Below are 20,106 nucleotides of genomic sequence, written 5' to 3'. Positions count from 1 at the left end.
TGAAGATCAGATGTAACTAATTAATGAATTAACCATGCACAATATTGGGAAGGTTACTTTGGAAATGTAATAGGTTGCAAGTTACCCTGTTTAAAATGTAATAGCAGTGTAACTGTTGCAATTACTTTATCAAAGTAATGCAACTTCTTACATTTTATTGCTTTTTAATTACTTTTCTAATTGTTGTATGAATGTTTAACTATTAACCATTTTCAAAAGACAGCTTGAGAGGCAATTTAGCTGGCAGATGGATGGCGCTGCAAATTCAAATGAGAACCAAAAGCATTGAGACATTATGCACATGAAAAACATGCAAAGCAACAAAATAAACATTATTCAACATATAGCCTAGCTTTTTACAGAAAATATTGAGATGTAACCCCCTGTGTAATCATGAACATTTTCATAAGTAACTATAACTTAACTACAGTAACCAGTAACGGATTACACTAACATTTATTTTGTAATTTAATTACGTAACTAAATTACATGTTACAAGTTACTCCCCAACACTGATCATGCATGGTCTGTACTACAAGAAGTTGCAGTACCTTCGTGATCCTTTTGTGTGTGTTTTGTGGGTCAACCAATAGGGGGCAGCAGAGACCCACGGATACATCTTGTCAGCCGGATTGATCAACAGGAAGAAGAAGAGCAGGCGACGTCAGCAATACCTGTCAGAAATGGTAAGAAAGACAAGCTGATTAAACTTCCACAGGTCATCTAAAGGCAGCCCTTTATAGTTACTCAGCTAACAGCAGACTGAAAGCTTTGTACAGTTGCACCTGGTAAAGCTGCGCCGGCTAACGCACAGTTGCTGTTGCTAATCTTCACGGTTATGAGAAACGTGTTGGACAGTAATGTTAGCCTGTAGCTTGGTAGTAACTGTTAGCGATTATACGTTAATCATCTTTTCGTTTACGTTTTAGTGCATAGCCAATTTAATACTGACGATGTGATCAAGTAACGTTAAAGAACTTAACGGTTGTCTCTACTTTAATACAGGTTACTCCCCAAATGTCCCAGTACCAATCATTCATGCAAATTAATATGTATATATTGTATTGAAATAGTTTGAAGACTTAATTACATTTTCTACGCCGCCTTTACAAGGGAACATTGTTAATGTGTAAACTAAATGTATCTGATGTGTATTTGCGCGTGCTTCTGCAAATAAGCAAATCAACTGCTAACTTTCACATATTTGAAAGCAGTTTGGCATGACTCTCGCAGAGCTTGACGTACGAGAGCTGTGCCTCGTCAAACCACCTTTTTCACTAAAACATCCCTGTCCTTTCAGTGGAGGGTGAACAGCATAGATCTGGAATTATGTATAGAGAAAACAGATTTATTTAAGTAGAACGTTTTTCTTCAAATGGATGGACTTGCCCACAAATTTAACTCATAAAGGTCAGGTGACAAATCTGGAGGACTCAGGACTCCTGAGTCTGTTGTATCACATGTTCTGTGTTGTTGGAGGAGCTCTGTGAGAAAACAACCCCGGATGATGTTATCTGGGTTGCGTTATAAACTGGGGGCATGGATGGATGGATACATTATGGTAAATGTAGGATCCAGTGTTTATAGAGCTGGACTCATACTAGAAACCAAAAGTCAGGAAATCTCAAGCTCTGCTTTTTAAATTACATTTATTCATTTAGCTGACGCTTTTATCCAAAGTGACTTACAATTGCTGTACATGTCAGAGGTCGCACGCCTCTGGAGCAACTAGGGGTTAAGTGTCTTGCGCAGGGACACAGTGGTGGATGGGTCACAGTGGGGAATTGAACCTGGGTCTCTCACACCAAAGGCATGCGTCTCATTCACAGTGCCATCACCCCCCCCACTGTTACCAGATGTTTTTGGAAGGGAGTAACTACAGTGTATCACTGGAGTCAAAAAGCATATAAGCTGCGCGTGGCATCTGCACTGTTCTGCCCATTTCATCAGAGTTTTGCTGGAGAAAAGTTTTGATAATTAGTTTGGGATTGTGGTCGCCCCCGCCTTCAGCTCAGCAGGTGTTTCTTTGCTTTCAGGCTACAGGAGTGGATCAAGCAGTTGGCATGAGTCTTGTTGTCTTCAGCCTGCTGCTGTTTACATACTACTCTGTCTGGGTCATCGTTCTGGTAGGTTCTGTTTGTCTCCCTAAAATCCAAATGAGAGACCCTAATTTCACACAAGACTTGTACAGTCGCTTGCAGGTTCAGACCTTCCAAAGTCTTTGAGCTGTGTTCGCACTTTTCAGTTTATAAAACTGTTGCAAAATGTAATTATTACATGGAACAACAATAAATGTATTTATATTATACACAGGAATAGGAATTTAAGTCTTTCATGGTTAATAACACTTTTTAAATGTCATGTGGTCCTTTTCCAGCCTTTTGTGGACAGTGACCACATACTGCACAAGTATTTTCTTCCTCGGGAGTACTCTGTCATTCTGCCTGGCATTGCAGCAGTAGTACTGCTCCTCTGTATAGGTGAGTAGACTATCTGCATTCTACAACAAATCAAACGTATTCTCATTGAAAAATGGATTTCACAGACAACCCCTCTAAGTTCTCTACATATAAAGTTAAATGGGGTGTGAATATGTGCGTCATAATAATACTGTTCTGATCTTCTCCACAGGGGCCTTCATGGCAGTTGTCATGTGGAAGAATCGCAAGCCAAAAAAAGTGGACTAATGTCATGATGTTAGAGTGACGGCTGTGGATGGGAGGATGTGAAAATGAATTGCTGAGCCCTCTCTGGTGGCCCTACAAACAAAATCATACTTTCATTCTCAGATGGAATGACGTTCTTACAAAGTTATATTTGTTAAAAAGAATGTTTTCTGAGATTTACCTGAGGTTTTGGTTCTGTTTCTGTTCTTAGAGATGATAAGTAGATATGAGCAGTGTTTTTAAGCCGCTGTGTCACATTTGAAAACCTTCAACTTCAGCGCCCTGGAGTGGCAGTATAAAGAAAGACACTGAGAATGAATTTGCTGAAAGCAAAACAGAGACTGCACCAATTTCCACTCGGATAAATGCTTCTACAACCAAAAACTTGCGTCCTGAGAATAATGAAATAAATTGACATAGTGGCTTTAAATTTGTTTTGAAAAGGTTTTGAGATTGCTCACTGCATTGCTGTTACACTGACTGTTGTGTAGTGTTGAGATCAGTTGCTGTGTTCTCCTCTTGTAGGCAGTAGACAGTGTTAACAGGAATTAATTTAGTTGAAGGGTTTATGGCACATTCCCATGACCATCCACTCTGAATAATTTCATTTGGATCCAGTAGATAAGCCCTCAGACCAACTACTACAAAGGGAGAGCTTGCGGACTGCTAATGGACTGTAATGGACTGGATGTCACGTTTTCCTATTCTGATACGACATCGGCATGAATATCGCCCACATCAAAACATGAAATATTTCCATTAGGGCAGAATGTTAATGTTTTCAAGTGTAGCTGACCCAATCTGTTTATCAGTCGTATTCTGACTCTCACTCTCAAGCTCTTGAAGCTGTGCGAGTGATTTCGTCTGACTATCCTTGGTCGTTTGACGGATGACGCAGTCCTCGGTCCATTTCTGGAGTAAGGATGGTGGAAGATGCCTTTCACTTGTTCACTCCAATGAGGCAGTAAAACGTGTAACATGAGCCCACGGAAAGTCCTGCAGACTACGCTCAGCTACCTAAACACTTTCAGGGCTGAGGAATTCTAAATGACACTAAAAACTGACTTGAGGAAACTTGCTCGCCAAGCAACAGTAAAGGCGCAAATGTCTCTGTCATCACTGTCTCTGTAGAAGCCGATGTTACACCAGTGCTCTCTCCAATCTAAAAGAATATCTGATATCTATGCGCATAAATATGTTATCCTCCAAAAATACCACAACCTACACTATTTCAAACATAATTTCCAGCGCAAAAACAGTCTTGCCCAGCAACATTGCTCAAAAAGTTGCCCCGTGTATCATCAGCTTTACATTTGAGCAAATACACTAATAGACAGTAATATGGCAGGACCAAAGGGGGTGAAACGTGTCACTGTTAGAAAAAGAAAAAGAAAAAAAAGAGTCAGAAATCCTACTTCATTGAAAGCATAAATACTGTGACAATGTACATGTTTGTAGTGTGTGAAAGTGATGTTGTAAATATTTTTGGATGCAAACCAGCATTTCGCCTCACACAAACCTGCAGTAAATGGGGCCAAATGTTTACTTTTTCTCTGTTTAATAAAATGTGGATGCTGGGAAATGTGGTTTTAATCTAATTTTGTTATCTTTATAATTGGAGCCCTAGACAGGAAAGCATTTGTCTTGTTTTTAAGGGGTAATTTGGGAAGATCGTCAGTTCTGTTGGTACGCCTCCAACTGCTCACCCACCTTCCTGCACCACAGGGTACCTGCGTCATTTTCTACGTCAATTCTACAAGCATGGGACGTAAAGAACAAGCATTGTAAACAATCCACAACTTTGTCAGTGAATACTCTGCTTTCAATTTACCCTCTGTATCAAATGTGTTGTGTAAATGAAGTTGCCTTGCCTTGAATGCAATCCATGCAACACTTAATATTACTAAACTTCACTCTTCAAGCTGATGTAACACCAGAGTAAGCTGAGATAGTAATCAAGTGGACCTACAATGGCTGTGACTAGAGTGGAAACACAACTGGTGCACTGTTCACGTTAAGGGGAGTGGATTTAGGGCAGGCAGTGATTATAAAACTATACAAATAAGGGCTCTCACCAAGTATGACTGGGTCTAGTGCTTAATGTGGAAAAAAGTGCCAGTACTGCTTTTATTCACATGGCGGTCTTCAACTCTCTGGAAATAAAATGAAATGAATAAGTCATTCTTTAAGAGTCATGCAAATCATACGTTATGATTAAGGAGTATCATCCATGTCATGTGTAGTGTAGCATTAGCCTGGCTACTCTGGTGCAGAAAAGCATGCAGCCACAGAACACTTCACGCAAACCAAAAAAATTCTAATGTTGTACATTAATAAATAACTTACCGGTACTTTTGTAAAGGAGCCTTCATTGTGACTTTGCCGTTGGTGCTGCTGCTTTTGTAAACGTGAAGTAAATGTAAATTTGTAGTTAGGAGGGACAATAATTCTACTTTAATTTATATTGTTTCTTATGCAAACATAACTTTCAAGTACTCTTTAACACAGTTAGGGTATATATTCATACTCAACAACATTTCTTGTGAACCTTATTTCAATCGTTTGTCGTGAGAGGCTGTGCCGTAGTGCTGCCTCAAGCCCCTGTTGATGAAATGTTGCAGGGGAGCTGAGGATTGGTAGGGGGCGCTTCCTATTCCTTGAGAGGGGTGCCAAAATTGCACCCAGAAATAAAAATAAATAAATCTTTTTTTAATTTTGACATAAAAACACGCGAGTGCTGATATTTGTGCTGATTTCTTATTAGCTGTTATTCTAGTTTGTAATACATAAACATACCATATTTTACTGTAGAAATGTTAAGAAGTTATTGTTTCATATCTCTGTGTGGATATTGCATTGGGCTACTGTGTTCCCTCTCTCTCTCCCTCTATATGCTCTATATGAGAAGTTCCATGAGATAACTGCTGTCATGAATTGGTGCTATGTAAATAAAATTGAATTGAAAGTTTTGACTGTAGTCTCTGAAAGTATAAAAATCAAATAGCTAAATTTGGTTCACCCCCCAAAAATGTATTTAAAGTGGAAGGGCACCAGAGGAAGCTTTCCTAACCCTGTGGATGGCTGATGGTCTAAGTGCGTTACCTTGTATTAAAATGATAATCTTCTGGTCATCAGATTACCCCATGAGTCAGCAGGGTTTGCTCTGTGGCTGCAGAGCCATCCTCCTGACAAACCCATAACATTAGGAAAGAAATTAATGTTTTACATTTTTGTTAACTGCTTTATTTAGTTTATTGATGCATTAATATTAATACATTTTTATTTGTTTCGCATTCATATAATTCCCAGCTTATACTGTGTTTGTAGGATGTGAGCCTGTCAGAGTGAGCAGGGTGCGGTGCGCAGCTGGTCAGTCAGTGACAGTGTCTGGGTGTGACCGCTGGGTAATGGCCAGTCTCCGCTCGATGCCATCACATGGCAGCAAACTGACATGTGACACGCACAGTCACACACACACACACACACACACACACACACACACACACGATACGGACAGGCAGAGCCCGGAGGCGGCGCATTGACCTGCTCTGCTCTGCGTCAACGAGCCATCCTGAGGCAAGTAAAACGCTTTAATCTGAAGTTGACAGCTTTCAGCACATTTAACGAGTAACGTTACTTGTTCATGTGGAGCTTGAAGAATGCTTGACATTAGCATGTATTTCATTGTCCCCCCTATCATTGCTACGGGTATGAGTTTAGCATTGAACCGCATAGTGATGCATACTTTTCTAAATCCTGCTTCTTTAGCTCGGGTGATTCTCTTGCTGATATTCAGTGGTTAGGTGTCATAAAACAGAACCGGGTTTTGTTATTGACTAAGCATTTTGGTTATCCTTATCAGATAATAAGAGACTGTTCACCAGGCTCAAATTTAAAGCTGGAAATACCCCTCTCAAAAAATCAATATTCTCTTGTCTTTTTTAACTGAAAATAAGTGTACTACCAACAGGGGCGTAGGAGCGACTTTGAACCTGGGGGGGGGGACCGAAATGCTAGTTTTTTTTTTGTTTTTTTTTAAATAAAGCACTTAAATAGTTGATAGATAAACAGTCTGCAATAGTTGTCAATAGTTGTATTATTTTTCTCTATTCTTTTAAATATTATTATAGTTGCATTGTCTATTCCATATTTATATATTTCTACATTTATTTATGTCAACTGTATGTTTGTCTGCATGTAGCACCTTATCACCAAAACTGATTAAATGCCCAATTCTAATGACTTTTGAAAACAGAATGTACTTATTAGTGTGGCTGAAAGAGGGTCTTTGTAGTGACAGAAGATGGAGAATAGACTGGAGAGGGGAGATTATGAAGACTCGAAGAGGGAGAGGGTGTATAATATAACTAGAACAAAACTTACTACATAGCATAAAAAACATGGAACAGCTGCTAGTTAATGTAGCCACAGTACAAATGTATTAAGTTATCCTAATGTTACAATTGATGTACTGTAGCTGTCTGTGATATTTCCTGTGTCTCACTTGGCCCTGACTCTTCCTGTGAATATTTGTGAACACAGAACTGTCTTCAATGCAAACTCTGATGACATGCCGTTGGAATAACAAAGTCTTTTTCCTACGTGAGTTTTAGAATTTACTACGTCTACTAGCTATCGACACAACTTACAAGCTCGTCCTCCTCAGTTTGTTCTACTCCTGCTCCTGTGACCTCTGACCTCTTCCTCTTAAAATACTGCAGGATGCTCATCTCTTTGTGAACATTTTGAATACTTTTCAATTGTTTATGGACACGTAGCAGAGACACATACACACCTCCTGGCACATGTTTTTAAGGTCAAGGATGGTCACAGACAGAGCCAAAAAAGTACCCAGGAGTTTGTCCCTGGTCAGCCTGCTCTACAGACAAAGCATTTATTGGGGCCTCTTGGTCTTTAGAGACCTTCATTCCTGCATTCTTGAGAATTTTATGAAAGTAAAGTACATAACTAAATGAGCCTTTAAAATACATTTTCAAAATTAGAAACATCCCTCTAACACTCCTAAAGTAAAGTAATCACTTCAGCTGAGCCCTTGAGTAGATGACTAATTAAGCCATATCATCATCAATCTGACCATAAGCTGGTGCTTTGGGCAGTGCTGGCTTTGACTCTGTTCTGCTTTTGACCTCATCTCTGCTGTCTGTCTCATGTTCACCATGTCAGTGCTAGTACTGGTTCTGCTGGCCAGTGGCGGGTAGAGTACTCAAAATCTTTACTCAAGAAAAAGTACAATTACTCCCATAAAAAGTAAAAGAAAAAAATGACACACCTACTCATGTAAAAGTATAATAATATATTTTATCTGCTGTTCATCATGTTTGAAACAGCTGCAACATGATTATTTCTAGGCAATGCAATTTGCTTTGCTGGTTGATTGTCTTTAGCTATTTCTGTTTAATAATTATTTTCCTTTTTAAATCTCCATGAATGTGTTGATAAGATGACTTTAATATATCACGCTTGCTGCCCAGCCAACTATTGAAGCCTTCAACAACAGCTCGTTGTTGAAGCAGGTAAACCTGCATACAGAGGAAGCTGTGCGTCATGCCTAAAGCCCAACAGGACTGTTTTATCCACCATATTTTCTCTCTCTGTGCATCTCAAAAATGATTGTTTCCTGAATAAATAACAGCTGGTAGCTGCTGAGTGAAAGCCAAGATTCGTTTCACCGGCTACATTCTGTTCACAGTAACCAATGTAAAAAAAAACAGGCTGATATCCATCAAAAGAAAGCGATGCTCTTTTCAACAACAGGACACTGTTAATATATCAGAATCAATCTAGTGATCATCAGACTTGGATGTTACAGTGTGAAGTTTACGTTTTCTCTGCAGAGACTAAATACGCTTTTAATGCACCGTTAATGGAAAGTGAAAGTAGGTGCCGGCCGGCTTGTTAAAGAGCGACGCAGGCTGGATTTCAGTTGTATCAGTAGAACAATAAAGCCTTAAACTGAAAAAGGTTTTGCCTGATTTTCTAAATGTTTGCATCTGTCCAGCTCATTCATCTGTAATAAGTACCGTCTCTCTGTACCATAAAGGAGACCTGGTGCGCTTCTGCGTAACTGCGCGCGCAGCCTGGCTGACAGCTCATTCAGTTAACGAAGCCTATTGCAGATTACAGACTGGTGAAGTTATGAAGGTATGAATGGAAAATATATCGAATACTGGAGTAAGGAGTAAAAGTAGGCTACAATTTTGAAAAGGAACGTGAAAAAGGTGCCAATTACTTTATTTATTTAGCAAAATGAAGTTACTTGTAACAAGTCAGCACCCACCGTGCAGCAACCCCACTGCTGTCTTCAGGTACAAAAAGAACAGTAATATTGAGACACTTTTCTGCACTTGCCTCTAGCGAACTCTTTTTTTCTCCCTTAACTTTTCAGCCCCACATTTGCGTTGTGTCGCATGTTTTCTACAGACCTGCATGCTTTTTGTCCGCGTTTCAACCGTTTAATCATGTCTGATGCGGAGTGTGTGATTGATTGATTAACTAGTCACTCAAACCGCCTGGCTATGAGCCAACTCCAAAATCGCCCAAAAAAGTGAGGGGGAGAAAACATAGATTTTGAAACCTCTACCACACTCCTCCTTGTTTCTGCTAGGCCTACAGTAGCATCCTTTCTCACAGCACTGGTACTAGAAGACCAGAAGCCTGTGACCAGTGGCGGACTGGCCATCTATTAATTCTGCCAAATGCCAGAGGGGCCACACCGTTTGTTTTGGGGTGGGCCGATCAGATTTCTTATATAAATACATTGTTTCTACAGGCCGATGGCGCATAGGCCCAGTTTGTAACGGCCGGCCTGGTCCTGAGATGAGCCGACCGAGCCAATCCGAGGTTACTGAAATTGGGACATTCAATCAAAATCAAACATGTCATGAGAGATGTGTTTCATGACGCGGACCCAAACCTGTGATTGGGTCAGCCCACCAGGCCAGCCGTTACCGACTGGGCCAAATATTTACTATTATTTTATTACCACAGTGAAATTTTACAAGCGTTAACAACCCGTCCTATGCGGCATCAACCTGTAAAAGCAATGTCTTTATATATATATTTAAAAGATCTGACTGGCTCACCCCCAAAACAAATGGTTTAAAGGCTGATTTTTGCTCCTGAGTGAAAGTTGAAAAAACCATTGTGGTTAAACTTGGTTTTCTCTTTTCTTTATCTGAAGGTTCATCACTACCTGCACCACTCCTTTTTTTAACATTACATTACATTGTAATTTCATCCATTGTTAGTATTAACACATAGATTAGTGCTTTTTAAAGTTAACACTTGCATTTACATGATGAATTTGTCTGTGCTTAAATGTATTTTAACAGCTTAAATGTATTTTAACATGTCTGTTAGCCAGTGCTTCTGCATTGACCCTAGAGAGTCTAGGCTTATTTTTAGCATTGTAAATGTTTATTTGGCATTTTAAAATGAAAGAAGTCAACTTATCTTAATTTTTTCTATAATAACACAATGCAGCACCCCCAACAAACTCATTCTAAAATTTTATTTTTCTCCAACATCAGGCATTTCCTCTTGAAATCCTGGTTGTTTGTTCCTGAACAGTAATGAAACACCCTCTGCCTTAAAGATGTGATGTATTCAAACCGCAGCAGCCTGAACACTCAAGCAGACCATCAAACAGGGTTACAAAAGGTTGTGATCAGACAGGGAGCTTTTGTGTCTCAGTCAAATGCAAAATGAAGCTGGGAGCGTCTCTAGTAACAGAGAGAAGAGCTTAAAAGGTGCAAGGAGCTTCGCATCATGCTTGTTGCTATAACTACCCAATGGCATAGATGGCTAATTTACAAAAGGGGTTAGCCATCATTTACTGAAGCATTTGCAGTCGGTGGTAGCAAGGTTGGTAGAAAACACAAGAGATTTATAAAATTTGGACATACATCAAATTAAGACTTTTTAAACCTCTATTGTGAAACAGAGCGTGCTCTTAATAATGCACACAGGGCAGAAATGGTTAAACATCCTCCCTTAAAATGATTCCTAAATGAGCCACCGATCTTGTATTTACTTGACGACCAGAATGTTAAAGGATCAGTTACCCTTAAATAATGGGTCACTCACAAATATGTAGTATTGTCTAAAAAAACACTTTTAATTTCCTACAACAGCTTGCCATTGTATTTTTAGAAGTCATTACTCAAACAGGTGGAAAGTGTGCATTTGTTAGGGAATATTTTCAGTGGTACTGTAGTGAGTACTGAGTCAGAGTAAACTACAGTGTGTGTGTTCGTGGTGATGAAGGAACATGAGACCCAGTGCCACAGCGAGGCTCACTGATGTATTTTAATATTTTCTGAACAACAATGGAGCTCTATGGCTCAGAGGAAGAAGAGATATCAGGCTGTGAGACACACACAATACTAGATAGTTGGAGACATTAATTGTTGATTTGGCTCTGCACGTGGGATTGGGGTTCCAAGGACGGACTGGCCATTGTGAATACCGGGAATTGCTAGACAGTTAGGCCGACGCACCACATAGAGGCAAAAAAATGCAGTTCAAAATCGATTTGTATGTGCTTTGATCGACTGGCCCGCAATGTGTGGTTACTGACCCAGACGTGGTTTGGGAGGGGCCATTTTAATATGATTGGCTATGTCAATCAATCACACACTCCACATCAGAACATAATAAACACGGCTGAAACACGGACCTAACCCCTAGCCCGGTTATTTAGTTCTTTAAATATCATGGAGAAAAACCATGCGACGAAACGCAAAGGTGGTGCTGAGAAGTTGAGGGACGAAAAGGAGAGGTCGCTCGAGGCAGGTGCAGAAAAGTGGCTCAAAATTAAAGACTTTTCTTTTGGTGCTGCTGCTACTTCTACCTTCACCAGTGGAGACAGCAGTGAGGATACCGGTGGACCCGGTACTAGAGCTGGCCTGGGTGAACATGAAACAGACAGACGAGATGAGGGCAATAAAAAAACAGAGTCACAGCCCCCAGAGCCCAGGCAAAGCACCAGTGACATGGTAAGACTGATGATGATATGGCTTATTTGGCTAGCTTGCTTACAAATAAGGTAGTTAACAGTTGCACAGGTATCAATGAGACATTAATATGATGGCTTACTGTTTGATTAGCTTAGAGACTAACCACAAGGCAGATCTTTTTGTGGGTTCATGAAACAAAAACTACTAAAATGATGAATGTTGGTCCTGTAATTCTTAACCTGCTATAGCTACTGTCTAGTTGAAATTATTTCTACAATGTTTCTACAATGACTGCTGCCTACCTGCCTAATGGTAAAGTGGCCCCTGACTAGTATACTAATAAAGGTATTAACATCCTAACATTATGTACAGTTTTACTGATAGTATTATATTTTAGTGGTGTCCTAACATATTGTAATCTTAATCCTAATGACTTTCTATCTAATCTAATCTAATCTAATTTAATCTAATCTAATCTACGCTGAGGAGTGAGTTAGTGTGTTTCTGCAGTCATAAACAAAGGAGTGTACAAGTCACAAGCTTGAGAGTTTGTGTATTGGTCATTTGATCTATTTTCTGGTGCAGATAGAAATATTTGTTCATATTTTTTCAAATACAATTTTTATTGAAATTAGCCAGAGAGCTAGATGGGTGTTTCTAGTTTTGAAAAATGTAATTGAATAGCTCATTTTGTGATGTACTGTTTTTGCACAAACCTCTCAGGAATGCAGGAATAAAGGTCTCTAAAGACCCGGGGTCCCCAACAAATGCTTTGTCTGGAGAGTGTACAAATTCCATGTCCACATTTTCTTTTACCCCAGTCTGGGCTGGGATTGACAATAAGAAAAATATATAATATTACCAGACTTACCTTTAAATATGACCCTTATTTGCTTTATGCCTTGCGCCTTATGTATGTATTTTGGTTATAAATCTGCACCATATTTGCCATATAGGTCAAATTCAGCAGCTTCTTAAGCAAAAACTCTTTAGAGCAAACTTACGTTTAGTCTTTTCAGAAAGATGCTTTTATTTTAAAAATACTTTTTAAACATACATTTTGCATTTTTGCACCATTGTTGTCCACTAGTGTCCTGTTTGTCTTTGGCTTCATGTTCAATTATTGTCTTATGTTCCTGCAGGTGCACTAATGAATGAGACATTACTGTACTTGTTACTAATTGCACTGTAACAAATGTACACATACAGTAGTTGAACATTTAAGATTTGTTTTAATGAAGAGCTGTGATGGTTGGAGGAGCAGCTTTGTGCCCACAGCACAGCCCATGAAGCGATGATCCCTTTGTGTTGGTCTCCATAGTTACCCTGTCAAAGACTCCACTGACAGTGAGCTATCTTTTGTGTTTGTCTCTGGCCTCTACTCACTCTTTGATTTCTTTTTGCTGGAGCTTTGAAAACCTTAGCTGCGTTTGCAGTGGATGTGATGCAGTTGTGATTTCTTTTGCATTCCAGATGGAGATGTCAGCGGCTACAGGTGGCCTGGGGATGTCTGGTCACCGTCAGCACTCCGGCACAGTGAAAAGGAGGAGGTGGGGTGGTTTGAGGCAGCAGTGGAAGCTCCTGGGCTTGTTTGAGATCGATCAGCAGCACGAGTTCTACAGTCTGACCTGCATGATGAAGGAGGGATTGGCAGCAGCCACCCAAAACACCACACACAACGCACCTACAGTGAGTACGGGTCAGCATGTTTAAAAATGTACCAACTTAGTATTTAGGTTCATGAAATTACAGGCAGGGCTTCACTTTTACTGTTAGTCAGTGCGTTAAAACAATACTTATCATAGTATTAGTATATTACAAGTAAACATACCTAAACTGAATACATGAAATGAATAGGCTTTAACAAATATCCAAATTAATGAATCCAAATACAAACAGGTTAACATTACAATATTGATTTGTTCATCTTAGCCTTAATAGGAGCATATACATTTGAACATTTGGTTTTCAATTGATATGAAGCATGATCTCAATCAGGTGAGATTTCCTTAAGAGTGAATAATATTTAATATGCACAATAAAGTAAAGTAAAAGTAAAGAGCCATTGGCAATTAGACCCTGATCACTGATTACAGAGAAAGCAGGACAAGCGGGAGAGAGAGAGAGAGAAAAATGTGAATGAATGAGTAGCATAGTCTTCCTGATTAAACTTAGGTTAAGCTTCATTTGAATAGCACTTTTCAAAACAAAGTTACAATGTGCTTTACAACTTAAAATCCTGTCCAACACCTAGCCATCCAAAGACCATGTTACGACCCCACCAAAGCTCATTACAAAGGTGATCGAACATAATCAAAGGAGTCAAGGAGTTGTACCAAAGCAAACATACAGTACATTTATTAAATAAAACATGAAAGAAGTCAAAGATCAACTCAAACAAAATAACAGGTCTGATGGGCTGGCCAAAACAAACAACAGAAAGGGAAACCCTCCAGCCCAGCCCACAAAGGACTGTAGGATCTGGAGGCTTCCCCTCTACCCTAAACCAATCTCAAACTAACTAAACAAACAGAAACAAAGCCACAAAAACTAAACTACCAATCCCATAAAAATAGAAGAAAAACAACAATCAAAAGAATACAAATTTGCAGCAGTCCCAGTCAGCCTGCTGCTGCTGCCATGGCTGGAAGATGGACAAAAGAGAGAGACAAGCACCCAACCCCCTCTTTATTGTATCCCACAGGGACATTAGATGAGCCAACATAAACATCAAAATGTTCTAAAGCCATGGCACTTGCCAAAGCATCCTTTTCAGTGGTCGAGTACCATATCTGATGCAATGCAAAAGTTTTACCCTACTTCATCATCACCCTCCTGTAAAGTCTTACTGCTCCATCAACAGTTTTATGTGGCCGCTTGGGAGTTTTTGGAGTACCAAAACCAAAAATCAAGCAGCCTCAGCACAACTGCAAAATTTCTGACTCACAAATGACTGCATCCCACAGTACAGCACAAGATCCAATTAAACAAAAAGCCGACTATGTCCACAAAATTACCCATAACTCTAAAAGTCAATACACAGTACAAAAGGCTACAAACAAATCAACACATCTAAATTACAACAGCTTTACTTCCACCAAATTCCCCAAATCTATATCTCAAAAACTTTTTGAAAACTTTACAAAGTTTACAATTAGTATGGACAATCCCCCAAATGATGTTACGATCCCCACAAAGGTCATTACAATGGTGGGCAAACATAATCAAAGGAGTCAAGGAGTATTAAAGAAAAAAAAAGTTTATCAAATAAACCATGAAAGAAGTTAAAGGTCAACTTAGTAATAACAGGTCTGATGGGCTGGCCAAAACAAACAAAAGAAAGGGAAGCCCCCCAGATCAGTCCACAAAGGGCATGGGATCTGGGGCCTGTACCACGAAGCGAGTTCAACATACCCAGGATATCTATTTGTTATCTGGCTTAACTAACCTCAACATTCGCGATTGGGATGAGCTGGTTATCAACTGAAAGCTAGTTGTGTGAGCAAACTGTAGCCAGACAAATAGACACAGTTAAGTAGCACAGCTGCAGCTGACGCATACAGGAAGACAGAAGATTGCTGACAGTGTGAATGCCTAAAGGAACACCATAATCTATAATAATGTGTTGATTTGATGTGTATTTATGGCGTCTATGAACATATTAGCCTTATTCTTTCAGCACGGCTGTGTGTCTGTGTTTCCACATTAAAAGACTCTGAATAGATGGTCACTTTTAAGAACTTCTCGTCACTTTAAAAATAAGATTCATTTATCACACTCAAAAGTGTTTGAAACATTGTTCTAAATGAACTTCATAAAGCAACAAAACGAAAAATCCATTCATGTCATAAAATGTGCTCAAATAGTGGTCAAAAGACTGAATCTCGACATTTAGGCTGCTGTAAACTCCCCCACATTACCTTCGCCCACATCGCAAAAGGTGGGGCTGTACATGACCAGTCACTCTAATAACTACTAACCTAAAATATATAGCCTATAGCCTATTAAAATTTATTTCAATATCCCTACCAAACTATTGCTCATAATATTCATCCTCACATAAGAAAAATTAAACCCATTAATTTTAATGCCAGTGACAGACCAAATAAAAAACACATTTCAAAGCAGTAAGTATGCTTAATGTAAAAACCTACAATAGAAGTCTCAGTCTCTGTAGAATGATATCACTACACAAACATTTCTCCACATCACCACAGCAAACATAAAAGCAGCCTGTAACAGTGTGCGGGATCTCCTTCGATTGGTGAGGTCAGGAAAGTCCCTGACTGCCTGCTCCTCCTCTCTGTGTCCTTTGCATGCCCTCCGCTTGATCATGCCATTTCATCCATAACCTGACTTTTGTGGAATAAACTGGTGTTGTTTGTGCTCCGTGCTAGAAACAGGACATTCTTACTGTGATGGACTATATTAATGTATGTTTTGTAATACAATTTTCACAAAATCTGCTTCTATATTTTCTTTTGCAAGTGTTTTTGATGCTGCCTCACTGTGCTCCCTCCCTTTTCTCCCAAAGCACACGAGCTTGCTCACACACATGTGCTACTGCTGAGCCTGGGCAGTTAGATACAGAAAGCAGCACACACACTCACAGCTAGAGTTTTAACACTGTGATCTAACTTTACACTATAAAATAACACTTTAAATGATGACAATGTAGACCACCATTGCTCTAGTAATTAATGATAACAATTTAGGCTATAATGCTCCAAAATAATTCACAACAAGAGTTAGGAGAGTTGGTTAGAGCAGGTTAGCCTTTCAGCATAAGTTACCATGGTGATCCACCTGGTAAGTGAACCACCCCAGAGGAAACATAGAGCACAACATGAGTCACAATATCACAAGTAAATCTATGGGAATGTAACAGGGAAAATGTAACAGACCAACCTCGGTAGGGCTGGGTATCAAGTTCAATACGTTTTAGGCACCGAATTGCCTCAGTACCACTGAGTATCAAAAAATGTCTGGTTTTTGATACCTAAAGGTTCTTGTTAACGTCAATGAGCCAATAAGCATGCAGCATGCTTGATGTGCCCAAATCTAAAAGTGATTGTAATTGGCTGTGGTGATGTAAACACAGCACAGAGATGTGGCTCGTGGATGTAAAAGACGTGGAGAAAAGTGTGGCTACGTTGCACAAGGCTTGATGCAATATTTGTGATGTAAGATAATAGCTGCCAAGAGCAGTGACTCGAAACACCAGGTGAAGCCCTCGACTGTGCATGGAATAAATGTAAGGACAGAAAGTTGCTCCGTCTTTGACTGCAACAAGACAGAGCCCGTGTTCTAACGATATCTGCTGCCTTGTCGAAAAATGCTACCATAGCGCAAATCGATTCGACTCGATAGACTATCGAAGAATGCTACCTTATGTGTTCCCATTTCCAATCCCATAAAGGTGTAACTCTCACAGTATTATGACATCTGTTTTTTTAAAATTATATAATAACATCATTTCAGGGATAGCGTATTCTGGTAGACTAATATCCCCCATGAAATAGTGCTCCCACCACAGAATCTGTTTAAATTGCACCACTACCCACTCCATGTGATCTGTAAGGAGACGGGGAGCATTATGCCACCTTTATTTAAGATATCAGGGGTAGCATATTCTGATAGACTAATAATGATTATATTTTGATATTGCTGACGATCAGCCACTGTCTCCACGGCATGCCCAACAGCAAGGTGCACAGATTTATGGGTGTGGAAACAGACCGCGCTTGAAGGTCACACATACGCACACATGTTTTATTGACTGAGTAGCGTCAACACACGCTACATTTCCCCAAACATTTCTGAAGGATCAGTAAGTGACGTCACCGACGGTGACATCCCGTACCGATCCTTGGGCTGATGTCTGTGTCTTTGCTGCAGGGGAATAAAGGACCACGTGATTGAGTTTACTTTCTATTGTGATAGTTGTTGCCTGGCCACCTCTTCCTCTAGTGAGGAGGAAACTTTGATGTGTAGTGGCAGAAACTTGTTTCTCTCTCTTTCTCGCCCATTGCCATGAATGTTTAGGTTGTTTAGGTTGCAATGTTGCCAGAGCACAAATTCACATATAAACAATTAAAAAATTACATTATAAAAACTAAAGGAGGAATAAAAACAACAAAAACATAATATAGGCCTGTTACACTGAAAATATGTCTTGCTTTTTGACAAGCAGTAGAATTTTTCAAAGGAACAATTATTAAAATTACAAACAATATTAATTATAATAAAGTGATAATTAAGTTACAAACAACAATAGTTTGTTGAGAATAAAACTGGTATAGAAAGAAGTATAGTTCAGGAACCGGTATCAAAGTCGAGGTATCGGTATCAGTATCGATTGATATTGATATTCGATTGATATCGAAAATCTTTGAACAATACCCAGCCCTAAACCTCGGTGAATGTTGCATCATTTGAATGTGAATGTAATTGTAACTGCTGCTTTTCTGGCTTGATGGCATGTGTCAAGATCATACCATTCATTTGTGTGCATTCTGAAGCCTCGAGTTTGGCATTTTGGTCATCGCCATCTTGGGCGCACATTATTTAAACCATAAAACAAGACAATAATTATCTGTCTCTCAGTGAAGGTTTAGTTACAACTCCGAACTAATGCAAGATAAAAAGCAATGGATTCACATTGGCTATTACTAGCACAGTTGATCCATATCCTCAGCCAGCAGGCTACTAGCACAGACACAGTTCAGTTTGTCTTTAGCAAGTTCCACTGACCCAGGTGAAATACAGGCAGCCTCAGCCAGTACGAGCACAGCCAGAGATGTAGCCAGCATCAAATACAAGCAGCTCAGACCCTAGTGGAACAGTTGCTGTTACACCACATGACCCAGCAGATTTGCCCATAGCAGAATTTTTCTTCGGTGGTGATGTAGGTATGTGTGCTTATGTTGCGGTCAAAGCCTTTTCTGACATGACAGTGCCAATAATAATGGGCTTAGCAACAGAAACTGGTAAAGCACATACTAACACATTTCATACACTTTCAAAAATGTATAAGGGGGTGTGGGAAGGAAGTAGGACTAAACATTAAAAATGTATTGTATCAGATATTTCTTATCAGATATACATTATCAGATGTTTTAAAACTCTCAAATATCAATGTTGACATGTGCCTCAGAAATCCTGAGTTTCCAGTATTTGACAGGGTCTATTTCTGATTTGTAAATAAATGCAGATCTACAAAGCAAACTTTTGCAAGCATGTCAGACATAAAGGCTGATTTAAGCCTTTAAACCTGTAACTTAATTTATTTTATCCTGATTAGGCTGTAAACGGTTTGGTGACAACCTAGCACTGACTTCAAAAGAGAATGATCTAAAAAGAGCAGCAATTGGTAATTGTAGCAGTTGTTTTCCTCTTTCATGTGAAAAGGTACAAATACGACAGCTGAAAGAGGGAATCCCCTTCTGAACAAGGCCTTGAACAAGAGTGGTATGCAGTGCCCACTCTGAATGAGCAGTCACAGGGCAGTTCAACACACAGTGCTGCAGCTTCACCCTAATCCCAGTCAAACACACTCTGCTGACTCAGCAGGCTGATGCATGACTGTCCTGTCTGTTTTGTTGTATCTCTTGAGTCCCAAAAACACCAACACACACATCCCTTTCACATTGAACATACGGTGGCTTTAGATGTATTCTTTACCTCTTCCGTTTTTACATATATTACTGCATTAAGATAAGCAAAACATAATTTATTACATGTTTTTTGACATCAATAACACACACATTGCATGATAATGACAATAATGACATTCATTTAAAAAAATTTCAGTATTCCCTTCCCCTACCATTGTTTTGGGTAAACGACCCCCCGCAACTCTTGAAAGAATGACAAAAATATATATAACTAGGGTATATATTCCCCCCCCAAAACAGACGCACAAGATAAAGCCGTTTTCACCTAACCAGGCAATTTGCTTCTTGCTCATCGCCTCAAAAGTTGAATTAATTTGACCTTTAGTTGTGCAACTTTGCCCTTGCTATTTTCACCTGATCGCCTGTAGTACACTAACATTCCATGATGTAGGGCCCTTTGATTAAATTGCGGACAGAATCACAGAATTTAACAATTTATAAAAAAGGCTAACATGGAATTTGGGAACAAATAAAACTGAACCTGCGAATACTAGTGATACTAGTAGTTTTGGGGATCTACCACCACCCCTGAAAAAAATCCTAGGGGAAACACTGCTCCAGGATCATGCTGCTGAGAAGCGTACACATTTCATGTATATGCAAAAGTATGTGGACACTTAAACACAACACCTATATATGACTTCTGAAAATCTCATTCCAGAACCTTTAACAAGGCATTAATAAGGGATAACCACCCTTTGCTGCTATAACAGCCTCCACTCTTCTGGTTTCAGTTTTTCTACCATGATGGAACCTGGCTACAGGGATTTGCTCCCACTGAGCCAA

At 39.5% G+C, this 20,106-nt stretch overlaps 2 protein-coding genes across 2 annotated transcripts in view; both read left to right on the top strand.

The window, feature by feature from the left end:
• The first annotated feature begins 606 nt into the window (after positions 1-606).
• Positions 607-4,248, top strand: dpm2 (dolichyl-phosphate mannosyltransferase subunit 2, regulatory). Its single transcript, XM_038733286.1, has 4 exons — positions 607-686; positions 2,037-2,126; positions 2,378-2,480; positions 2,632-4,248. The coding sequence occupies exons 1-4, from the start codon at positions 684-686 to the stop codon at positions 2,685-2,687; spliced, it is 252 nt and encodes an 83-aa protein (XP_038589214.1). The 5' UTR covers positions 607-683; the 3' UTR covers positions 2,688-4,248.
• A 1,904-nt stretch (positions 4,249-6,152) lies between these two features.
• The window catches only part of pip5kl1 (phosphatidylinositol-4-phosphate 5-kinase-like 1), a 34,905-nt gene continuing 20,951 nt past the window's right edge, over positions 6,153-20,106 (top strand). Inside the window, exons 1-2 of the mRNA XM_038733285.1 lie at positions 6,153-6,242; positions 13,118-13,333. Of these exons, the coding sequence (XP_038589213.1) occupies positions 13,118-13,333 (216 nt within the window). The 5' untranslated portion in view covers positions 6,153-6,242. The remainder of the gene's footprint in view (positions 6,243-13,117; positions 13,334-20,106) is intronic.

This window comes from Micropterus salmoides, unplaced genomic scaffold, assembly GCF_014851395.1.
Source record: "Micropterus salmoides isolate LMB-PRFRI ecotype aquatic unplaced genomic scaffold, ASM1485139v1 Ms_hic_scaffold_20, whole genome shotgun sequence".
In the NCBI taxonomy this organism is placed as follows: domain Eukaryota; kingdom Metazoa; phylum Chordata; class Actinopteri; order Centrarchiformes; family Centrarchidae; genus Micropterus; species Micropterus salmoides.
This window is presented reverse-complemented; position numbering and strand designations above follow the sequence as displayed.

Excerpts from the sequence above, each read along its gene's own strand:
- dpm2 (XM_038733286.1), top strand. Across the intron at positions 2,127-2,377 it reads CTGTCTGGGTCATCGTTCTG|CCTTTTGTGGACAGTGACCA; the intron begins GTAGGTTCTGTT and ends GTCCTTTTCCAG. Across the intron at positions 2,481-2,631 it reads AGTACTGCTCCTCTGTATAG|GGGCCTTCATGGCAGTTGTC; the intron begins GTGAGTAGACTA and ends TCTTCTCCACAG.